Source organism: Engystomops pustulosus, chromosome 5 (genome assembly GCF_040894005.1).
Source record: "Engystomops pustulosus chromosome 5, aEngPut4.maternal, whole genome shotgun sequence".
NCBI classification, from domain to species: domain Eukaryota; kingdom Metazoa; phylum Chordata; class Amphibia; order Anura; family Leptodactylidae; genus Engystomops; species Engystomops pustulosus.
Window position 1 is genome coordinate 82,172,039 of NC_092415.1, and position 12,127 is coordinate 82,184,165.

General features: G+C 39.4%; 1 protein-coding gene across 2 annotated transcripts in view; it reads left to right on the forward strand.

Annotated features, from left to right (window-relative positions):
- EXOC2 (exocyst complex component 2) overlaps positions 1–10,364 on the forward strand; it is a 113,336-nt gene extending 102,972 nt beyond the window's left edge. The window contains exons 25-27 of one of the 2 annotated variants that reach the window (XM_072152478.1): positions 2,739–2,800; positions 4,685–4,744; positions 10,071–10,364. In XM_072152478.1, the coding sequence (XP_072008579.1) occupies positions 2,739–2,800; positions 4,685–4,744; positions 10,071–10,164 (216 nt within the window). In that variant the 3' untranslated portion in view covers positions 10,165–10,364. Of the gene's footprint in view, positions 1–2,738; positions 2,801–4,684; positions 4,749–10,070 lie in introns of those variants that run through there. The other variant, XM_072152479.1, reaches the window with a different exon arrangement.
- The last annotated feature ends 1,763 nt before the right edge of the window (positions 10,365–12,127 follow it).

Sequence of the window (12,127 nt, forward strand, 5' to 3'; positions counted from 1 at the left end):
TTGGCTCTAGCTGTCCATGTGATGCTGTCCTGAGGTAATATGGGACTAATCGCATAGCATAGAGGAAGCAAATGTAGCGTAAGATCTAAATATTGAGATGGTGTACGCTCAGAAAATAGGAAAGCAAAATAATTTCCTGGTGTTGTTGGCAATCATATGTGTTTTTGTGCTGGAGTGTTTTTACTAGCCTTTGAGACTACATTATGTAATATTTATAATATAAATGTAAAGGATTCAGGCTTTTTGTATTTATAGCAGCAAATTAAAACTATATAATCAGCGTATTGCAGTCAGTGTACTAGAGCAGTGGTCCCAAACCTTTTTGTATTCGGGGACTGGCTGCATCCAAAAAAAAAAAATTGGGGTAACCTTGCAAATACTCCATATCTAACCACAATCCATATAATGTGCCATTTCCCAAAGCCTACAATCTAAAATTCCCGCTTTCCTGAAGCTGGCCACTTTTCTGTAGCACCACTCTATGGTGCTCCTTTTTCTGTATCTGTTTTCTTAATGTCTTGGGGACAAGAAGGGACTACACAAAAGGGGACATTATAATTCCCCCGTTTTCTATAGCATCCCACAAACACCTAGAATGTCCCCTTGTCATTGGCCTTTTCACTGGGAGGAAAAATATATACAAACCGCACATACTTTAGTGTAAGCTGACCTGAGTATAAGCCAAGGCACCTAATTTTACCAAAAAAATTACTGGGAAAACTTAGACTCTAGTATAATGCTAGGGTGGTAAATGCAGTCGCTACTGTTTACTAAAATGTCTGCAGCAGACTCCCATCATTAAAGGACATCTACCACCAGGATCAAGGATTGTAAACCAAGCACACTGACATTCTGGTGTGTGCGCCCTCTTGCAGTATCCACTCTTCTTATGCCCTTTTTTTTAAGAAAAAAAGGCTTTAAAATTATGCAAATAATCCTGAGGGTTCCATTAACTCCCAGATCCCCTGAGACTAATTTGCATAATTATAAAAGCCATTAAAAAAACAGGACATAAGAAGTTTAAAAAACTGTGGATCCTGTCAGGGGGGGGGTCACACACCAGTGTGCTTGGTTTACAAGCCTTGATCCTTTGGGTTAATTTAATTTAATTACTCCTCTCGGACTCTTCACAGGTTTGGAGTGTGCAGCGACATCTTTAGATGTGAAAATGTCCCCCAGGGGTTTTTTATGACCTCATGGGGAACACATTAAGTAAAGACACACATACACACAAAATATTACAAAATATTCATAAGAAATACAATGACATTTCCCCATAAAATAAAATAAAAAATCACCCACTACACACTGCCATAGTTGCCCTGTTATAGATAATGGTGCAGATTTATTACCCGGTCCATTCGCGATCCAGCGGCGCGTTCTCTGCGGTGGATTCGGGTCCGGCCGGGATTCACTAAGGCAGTTCCTCCGACGTCCACCAGGTGTTGCTGCTGCGCTGAAGTCCGCCGAGGACCGCCGGAATGCACTGAAGTTTATCGGCCTATTCCTGGTGAAGGTAAGCGCGAGTCCAGCGACACTTTTTTTTATAAATGCGGCTGTTTTTCCGAATCTGCCAGGTTTTTTTCGGCCACGCCCCCCCGATTTCCGTCGCGTGCATGCCAGCGCCGATGCGTCACAATCTGATCGCGCGCGCCAAAATCCCGGAGCAATACAGGGAAAATCGGCGCAAATCTTCGGGTAACATGCTGGGAAAACGCGAATGGGGCCCTTAGAAAATGACGCCCATTATATATCAAAACGACCAAAACAAAATAGGGAATTCATTAATAATGCTAATTTTGAGTTAATTTGAAAACTACAAAAAAAGTACTATAAATTACAAAAAAAAAATACTTTTTTTCCACTTTTAACCCCAAATAAGAATATAAATGAAAAAAAAAATTAAACTTTAGCTCTATGTGTCTTGAAAAAAACACCTCAAACATTTTTAAGGTATCACACAAAAAAAAAAGTTATGGCCGTTAAACCACCTCTTACGAATATTCGCTAAAATGCCTTGTCACTAAGTTAAATGTCTGCAGCAGCCTCCCCTCACTAATGAAATGCCCAGCAGCAGTCTCCACCCACTAATGAAATGCCCACAACAGAGCCCCCTCCCATTAATAAAATTTCCAGCAGCAGCCACGCCTCATTAACAAAATGAACTGAGCAGAGCCCCTGCCATTAATGAAGTGAACACAGCAGAGCACCCCACACATGAAATGTCTCCAGCACACATGAAATGTCCACAGCAGAGACTCCCCAATAAAATCTCCCCAGTAAAGCCCCTCCCCCCATGAAATATCCCCAGCTGAGCCCCCTTAAAAATAATAAAGTGAATACTTACCTCCAGCTTCTTCCTCTCGCGGCTCCGGCCTAATCTCAGCTTCCTAGAAGTGCGGGCAAAGTGGTCTCTGCTCTCTGCGCACTCATTATGCCATGGCCGTGTCACCTTCTGCTAGCGAGTGTGTGCAAGCAGAGCACACAGACATGTCTCTTCCCGCACTGCGAAGAGAAGAAGCCTGAGACCTAAGGGAAAAGAGAAGTGACGGAGGTAAGTACCAAGGTTTTTTTTGTTTTCGCTTTTTTTTTTTTTAGTTTCTTACCCGCGGTCTAGCACTGGGTGGGTGGGGACCGCTGCATTACAGTTTTTTAAATTGTTTCTCTGAATTGTAAAGGACTGATCTGTTAAAACAACTGTTTGTGTTGTTGTGTAAAAGTTTGGTTTCTTTTCATAGGCACGCCTAGAGATCTGTGCACTGAAAGACGCCGTATCTATTTTTCTGACTGATGAGATCAGGTAAGATTGACGGTCTTCACAGTAAGCCTATCTATGTAGAAATCAACATAAAGTCTATCATTAAGACATCCTAAAATTAACATCAAAAGAGATCACTCCCACACTATGATATTTTCAGAAATATCCTATCATTACAGAAATGCACAATTCCTCTTGGTAAAGATAGATATAAATTTAGTTTAGAGCTGCCTGAAATCTTGTGGGTTACCTGAACATTTTGATGATTGCCTTCCTATTAGTTTCCCTCTTGATATGATGATATCTGACTATGTATGCTGGACCATCATAGTTGGGGAGCTTGCCAGAATGTGAACATGTGAACGAGAAATATTAGCTCCTGAATAGGAAAATACCACTTCCACCAAAAAGGATCTCATTTGAAAGTGTTCAGCACTGCAATACAATGTGGAACATTTACTTTTTTATCTGTATACATGATGCATTTCGGCTAAACTGTGTCTTTAGTGATGGCATATACTCACATGACTATTCCAAAATATTTAAAAGCAGTTTATAGCTTAAAGGGTTATTCACAAAGGTAAGATTCTTAAATATACTCAAAATAACAAAATAACACATTCTCTAATTCACTGTTATTCACAAAAATACAATATTTCACAGATATAATTCCGACCTGTCTCTATTAGTCCTGGTGTACACAATTCAGTTGTCTATGGGTACAGCCCTAAATCTTATGACTTTGTGGTTGGGAGGAGAATAAATCTAAAAGCTAAAATCAGATAAGGTCTTTATCCATGGGAGGGAGGCATATAGTATAGCTCACAGTGTATGTTATAATATGTATCTCATGGATCTCACCATCTCTCATCTCTGATCTGTCTCATCTCTCTTTCTATGTGTCAGATACTAGTCAATGTTGAGAAGCTAAATGAAAGTGTATATAAACCTGCACCCTGATAATCTAAGCACATTGTCAGCTCACAGCACTATAGGGATCATGAAGTGACTGCTCAGAGAGTTAGAGAGATAGGAACTAAAACAGCAATAAACCTGAGTAAAATTGTTAAGTAAGGGGTTAAAAATTATCTTTATTGTATAAACATCACTAGGGGATTAAATTGTGAGAATTTTCTTTCATTGGCAAACCTCTTTAAGGTTCAGCCCCATTTTTTGTATTCGGACATGTGTTGCTTTATATGGTTATACATTTTGAACACTTTTACTTATCAAAGTGATTTTGAGGGTTTTTTCGTCACGTTGAACTTCATTTTAGTGGTAAATTTTGGCTGACAAGTTTTGAGTTTATGTATAAAACAATTTTCAAAAATTAATAATTTTTTGAAAAATTTGCCATTTTCAAAATTCTAAATCATCTCGTTTTCAGGCAGACAGGTTTTCTATATATTCAAGAAGATTGCTGAATTGACTTTTTTGGGGATCATTATAGTTTTTAATGAAATTTGAAATATATAATATTAGAAACCCCTATAAATAAACCCATTTTCAAATATGCACCCACCTATTGAATAGAGCAGCAATTCAAGCATGTGTCCAACTGTTCCATCCATTACTTAAAGTACCGCCGTAGATTGCCACGTGCCATAAGATAACATCAGACAGGCATGACAGGCCGTTGTTTCAACGGCAAACTCACAGCCCCATTACTTTCTAGTGGCTCATGCATCACACCATGAGCGTACCAACTGCTTGTCCTGCAAATTATAGCAGGTCCTATTCCAGTCCATCTTTGCAGCCCAAGGCAGTCATTTTTTATTGTCAGTGGATGTAAGCGTTCTCTTCCAAGGGCGTAACTAAAGGGGATGCAGAGAAAGGAACCACACCTAGGTGTAGGCACCACAAATTCTCTTTAATGCCCATCCTTCTGCCTGACAAGATTCTAAATAATTTCTGTTTATATTACAGGGGTACCTTTGACCAAGCCCTGGAGGCCATCCCCCAGCTTTCAAACGGGAGTGACAAAAAGTAAGTAAAGACCATCACCTTGCTTTATATTAGTAAATCACAACTTGTAGAGCTCATCACAGTGTCATAATTATCCATTTCTTTCAGAAAAGACATTAATTTATTTGTACAAAGAAAAGAGGGTTGATCATTTTAGACTTTGACAAATGAAAAAATATCCATCCCTTGGAAGGTCCTTGTGACTACAACCTCAGATGATACAACTGATTTCACTGTGTATGTAACAAAAGCTAGGCCAAAATAGAAAAACTAAGCACCCAATATGTCACTATCTTGTAAAAACACTAAACATCTTTAGCAGCAATAACCTGTGTTCACATCAGTCTGTATTAATTTTGTCCCATTCTTATTTACAATGTTACTTCAGTTGATTGAGGTTTTTGGGCATTTGTTTATACACTACTCTTTGAAGGTTCCACTACTGGAATTGGAATCAGTTTTTATAATTGTATTGTCACATTTTAACATTTAAATGGAACTAGTCACCAGATTTTACCTTACTATAATAGCGAAACCCTCAGGTAGGGTATGATATTACTTTTTCTTTCATTCTCACTTTCATGTGAAATCTCACTGGTTTACCGGAGAAGAGACATATTTTGCCTGGTATGAGTCTAGTTTAGAGGCTGCTGGGAGACTATAACTTTAGAAGTTTCTGTCTTCAGTTCTATAGTATATATTATGTTTTTGGTGTCATATTAAAGAGCACACCAGGCTTGTGGTTGCTGCTAGAGATGCTAATTACGTATCGGGTGCTACCTATTTCTTTTACAGTCCAAATCTCATGTTTCAGCTTGTGATTCTTTAACCTACAGAACCAAAGACTTGGATTTTAATGTGACATCAAGAGCATACACTCACCGGCCACTTTATTAGGTACACCATGCTAGTAACGGGTTGGACCCCCTTTTGCCTTCAGAACTGCCTCAATTCTTCATGGCATAGATTCAACAAGGTGCTGGAAGCATTCCTCAGAGATTTTGGTCCATATTGACATGATGGCATCACACAGTTGCCGCAGATTTGTCGGCTGCACATCCATGATGCGATTCTCCCGTTCCACCACATCCCAAAGATGCTCTATTGGATTGAGATCTGGTGACTGTGAGGCCATTTGAGTACAGTGAACTCATTGTCATGTTCAAGAAACCAATCTGAGATGATTCCAGCTTTATGACATGGCGCATTATCCTGCTGAAAGTAGCCATCAGATGTTGGGTACATTGTGGTCATAAAGGGATGGACATGGTCAGCAACAATACTCAGGTAGGCTGTGGCGTTGCAACGATGCTCAATTGGTACCAAGGGGCCCAAAGAGTGCCAAGAAAATATTCCCCACACCATGACACCACCACCACCAGCCTGAACCATTGATACAGGGCAACACAGAACTGCCGCACCCTAGAGATGGTTGTGCGTGAAAATCCAAGTAGATCAGCAGTTTCTGAAATACTCAGACCAGCCCTTCTGGCACCAACAACCATGCCACGTTCAAAGACACTCAAATCACCTTTCTTCCCCATACTGATGCTCGGTTTGAACTGCAGGAGATTGTCTTTACCATGGCTACATGCCTAAATGCTTTCATGTTGTTAACGCCAAATTCTGACCCTACCATCCAAATGTCACAGCAGAAATCGAGACTCATTAGACCAGGCAACGTTTTTTCAATCTTCTCCTGTCCAATTTCGATGAGCTTGTGCAAATTGGAGCCTCAGTTTCCTGTTCTTAGCTGAAAGGAGTGGCACCCGGTGTGGTCTTCTGCTGCTGTAGCCCATCTGCCTCAAAGTTCGACGTACTGTGCGTTCAGAGATGCTCTTCTGCCTACCTTTGTTGTTACGGGTGGCGATTTGAGTCACTGTTGCCTTTCTATCAGCTCGAACCAGTCTGCCCATTCTCCTCTGACCTCTGGCATCAACAAGGCATTTCCGCCCACAGAACTGCCGCTCACTGGATGTTTTTTCCTTTTCGTACCATTCTCTATAAACCCTAGAGATGGTTGTGCGTGAAAATCCAAGTAGATCAGCAGTTTCTGAAATACTCAGACCAGCCCTTCTGGCACCAACAACCATGCCACGTTCAAAGGCACTCAAATCACCTTTCTTCCCCATACTGATGCTCGGTTTGAACTGCAGGAGATTGTCTTGACCATGTCTACATGCCTAAATGCACTGAGTTGCCGCCATGTGATTGGCTGATTAGAAATTAAGTGTTAACGAGCAGTTGGACAGGTGTACCTAATAAAGTGGCCGGTGAGTGTATATTGTACATCCAAAGATAATCATGTCTTAAATGACGCCCTTCCTACAGCTTTTAAACTTGACTCATCTCGGCCAATTAGTTATCTTCTCTGCTTATTTTCACATGAAAATATTTTTCAAAGATCCGTGCCCTATCGGGAATGCTAGTAGTTAAATAGGGTAAATCTGTTAAGTTGAGTCTCTTTAACATGCTAAATGATGCCTGTAGTCACCAATTTTCTAAGTAAATTTATTTCTCCAATCTGTACTCTCAAAGAAATTATTCCATAGTTTTCCATAATAGACACCAGCTAAATTATATCAGTAGTAAGACAAATAAGTAAGACAAATGTTCTGAGATATTCTTGATAATAATCTGCTGTTATCTGCAAGGATGATGAAGATGAAATAAAGGTGGATATTTCGGCAAGACAATGTTCCCAAACACAAAGATAAGGCGACTGTCAATTGGTTTCAGATAGAGAAAATAAAACTTGAATGCTTATATGATTCATCCATTCACCCCTAAATCCATTAGAAAACCTATAGAAGAAACTAAAGCCCAGTGCTCATAGAAGGATCCCAAGGAACCTTTAGGATGTGTATACCCCTCCAGGGCCGGTTCTAGACAAAGTGGGGCCCTGGGCAAAACAAAAAGTGGGGCCCCAAAATAAAACTATTTTATGACCAGTCACAATCAGCAAGAGGCTCCTTTAGTATGATAAAACATACTGTAATTTTGGAGAATTTTACAGGAGATAGATCATAGGAAGATTGATGGGCAGCATGGTGGCTCAGTGGTTAGCACTACAGCCTTGCAGCGATGGTCAACATCTGCAAAGATTTTGTATGTTCTCTCTGTGTCTGCGTGATTAAACTGTGAGGCCCATTGTGGAGAGGGACCAATATTTTCTGAAAGCAGACACTTGCCCCATTTTCAAAATTGCATCAAACAGTTTATAGACTTAGGCGCAATTTTGATTCAAACTGAAACATTTTATAAAAAATTCTTAAAATTTGACTGATGGCAAAAAATTTGATCCAAACATAAAATATTTACATTGACAACTCCTAAATGTAATAGATGGACATGTGTAGAGTTCACAAATGTCTCATATTGATATGCTCACATGAATAAATCCACATAATATCATTAACACTGTAATAACTAAATATCTGCTTTTCAGCTAGAAATTTTTAGACAGTCACAACCTGCAAAATATATCAATAAAACAGAATAAAAAGTAAAGGCGCCATAAAACCTATATAATTTTGAAAGCAGACAACCAGGCGATGCATTTGGCAATTAACATTCAAAATTTCCTCTAAAATATGTACAAATCCAGATACTTGTATAAAGAAAATCTACTTTCCTAAAACAGTAAGATGTGAGGAGATCATACAGACCCCACACCAATATACAGTATTCACCAAAATATGCAGCAAAGGGAACTGCAGAAAATTCACACAGATCTATCATTGTATATTCCTTACACAATGGTCACCCAAATAAATAACTATATATCAATAAACCAGGCTAATGAGATAATAAGTCACATTTAGATGTGCGCCATTGTATTAGCTGCACAATAACAGAACCCTCCGCGCTTCATAAGAACGAGAGTCAGAACGTCATAACATGGGTGTAAATAATGGAGGATGGTGAGAAATAAAAACTTTATTCCAGAACATGTGTGTGTGTTTGGTGTTACATATAACTTTATGGACATGTTCTGGTCGCAGTGTAGTCACATTAGGCGAAGAGGATCGAATGTTAATCGTATCAGTCAATTCCCCCCCCCCCCCCAACAAAAACTATCACAAAGTAAAAGGGAATAAGAGAGAAAGTGTGTTCTTAGATAGTTCTGCACAGAGAAGGGTTAATAACATGAATATTAGTTGATATTATTCCTTCTCAGAATGTAGTAACATATAAGGTGAATATTTCCATTATCTGTGAGGTGCAGCAGCAGCTCCTGTGTGCAGCAAATGCTCCCTGCAGCCTGATGGAAGAATCTGGAGGGGGGGGGGTACGCTTCAGGGGGCTGTATCTCTGGCTCTGTGACACATAGAACCTCACTTCTTTTTTTCTATGAAAGACGAGAGTCTCCTCTTTTATATGAATCTAAATTTGTGTTTCTAAGTTTTAGGAAAACGGAGCTATTAACTGTTAAACGGCAGCCGGGAGTGATTTTTATATATAAATGGCACCTGATATTCTCACTTTAAACCTGAATATCTCTGGATCCAGAGCACCTAGAAACACAATTCAAGATTCATTTGAAAGAAGAGATTCTCCCCTTTCAGGGGGCCCTGGGCAATTGCCACCTTTGCCTACCCATAGCGCCGGCCCTGTACCCCTCACACCACTGACCTTGGAGTGGACATGATAAAGAATTCATGGCCCTCTTCACTAGCCAGAAGCCAGCAAGAAACGGGATGTCACAGGAGTCCTGATGGTCTGTGGTCATGTGACCCATTGCTCCCGTCGGTGAACATCAAACTGTGTATGGGTAACTGTGTTAAAGAGGCCAATGCCTTTAGTGAAATGTGGTGAGAATTTCATGTCAACAGCACCCTTAGAAATATATATACTTCCTAGAATTTGGTGACTTGTTCAATACAGTACTTACTTCACATGTTGTAGTATTAGGCATGTAAACAGACATTAGCAGATGAATCACCTCAAATTAGATTATCATGGTGCTTAACATCTGAAAAGGGGTTCACATACATTGTATAAAAACAAGCACAACAAAAGACACACAACTATACTGAACTGGCACAAGTGAAAGGAGTATCCTCCTATGAGAGCTTAGAATCTAAAAGTGGAGAGAAATGAATTGAATAAGAACAATGATGACCTCATCGCTGATAGTTGGTGTGCTTGTGCTTAGTGAATGAGGTTTCTCACTTTTTCTCAGTAAGCTTTCTTACACTTTATTCATTAAAAATAAAAGCTATGTAGTGAGAGTAATAGGCAACAATACTGCAAGAAAAGTTGAAAAATGACATACGGCAATGGTTCGTGTTAATTCCTCTATTTGTTTTATATCCTAAAAGTGTGTTTCTGTCTCTCCCCACAGGTTACTAGAGCAGCTGTTGAATGAATTTAAGAGCAGTATGCATTTACAACTTGTCTGCTTCCAGTCCTCTTGTAACTATGAGAAGAAGACATGAGCCACAAGCTTATACACTGGAAGCATATGTCTCCGCATATACAGGGCAACACTGGAGCCTTTCTTGATTATGTCTGTATTACATCTTGTTATGAAAACTAAGCTACTTGCTATAACTAAAAGAGGATAGTTACTACTACTTGTTATTTAACTAATATGCTACAATACTTACAACATGGAATAAAAGCTTGCTTCTCTTAATCATTGTAAGTCTCTTATTTAAAAATATCATTTGCTAGGCGCCTTGTTGCACAAATTACATTCAAATTTGGATGTTCCAAATTATAGCACAATACAAAGTGGATGATTGTATATTTGATGTACATATATGGATTGGATCAAAAAACCACTTACCACAAAAAAAAGAGCTCCACCTCTCTCTACTCATCAGAAAATTCAGGAATATCCCCGCTTCACCACTGGAGTCCCTTATCAAAGGACCTAGGCCCCTAAATCTGGAGCAGGCAGTAGGTTTGTGTGAGAGGCTTAGGGATATCAAAATCGATTATTTAAAAAAAAAAAATAATAAAACAACAAGAAAAGTTAGATGAAAGTTTACCTTTCTCTCTGCAGAACATTGTCCCATGGAAATGGGCAGTGAGGTTTGGTTCCCCCTTCACCCTCCACCCTGCTCATGGATCTATTTCAAATTTTAAAAAACACCCATATCCGTTTAGTTTCTTTTCCAACCACCAAGGCACCAAATTCTGTTTCCGAGCTTCAAGTTCGGCTGGGATTTCATGGGACTACATATTTAAGCTCTAAAACCACTTAAACAGGGCACTGAAGCACTCCATTCTTTAAAGGAAATCTACCATGAAAATCAAGAATGATAAACCAGGGACATTTACTCATAGATCCAGGCATTCAGTGACCTCCTTCCTTCTAAAATCAACCTTTAAAATTATGCTTATGAGCCTGAGGAGCTCTGTTGTATGTATCCGGAGCCCCTCAGTGCTGCAGCATCACAGGCTGTTACAATGAGCGGAACATCTCTCCCCCTCCAATTGCTTTCTCCCTCTGCCTGTGTAATCTAGCAGCAGCAGGAAGTGCAGGGGGAGGGGAGACCTTCTCTGCTCATTGTAATGAGTGAAAAGACAACACTGAGGTGCTCTGGAAACACCCACCAGAGATTCTTTAGAATCATTAGCATAATTATAAAAGTTAGTTTTAGAGGCCATGGATAACAAATATAGGAAGATTACCACAGTCAAGGTGCCTTGATCTATGAGTAAGTGACTCTGGTTTATCATGATGGATTTTGATGGTAGATTTTTTTAAAGTCAAACCATGGTCGGAACAATGTACAATAACATAGCGACCGAAGTAACAAGCAAACTACACCACTTTTTATGGAATTGACTTGGTAACCAGAACATACAGAGGGATTATCACCCAAACCTGCCAAACCAGGCTGCTGGTCATGGTCTGGCAGTGACAGGTTGCACTGCAGGTGAATGGGATCACCGGAGGAGGTGAGTATATTTGTTATTGCTTTTATAGCCCCCGTCAAGTTTTGTAAAAACCGGGACAACCCCCTTAACATTTTTATGGTATACAGCATTTTATCAGTACAGGCTGTGATTCATTTGTAACTCATAACTACATTTCTTCAGAAAACCATAAACTTCAAAAGTAATTGCTCATGTCCAAGTAGATTTTTTACACTAGGTATTTTCCCGTTATCTTTTTTTTTTTTCATTTTAGCTCTCATAAAGATGATAAATAATATTACTATTCTTTGGCTCTCTTTATATTAACATCAATGCATTATTGCGGCAGAATATAGTTACATGAGTATTGCACTTAGATATAGATTACCGGTAATCCCATTATCATTTTGATGTTTTATCAACCCACCCCACTGATTGATGTGGTAATCCTCCCTCTATAGCCTATTTCCTTCCTCTGTGTGCACAGGTTGGGTCTCTACATTATAAGCTGATGTAGGTAAAGTCATTATA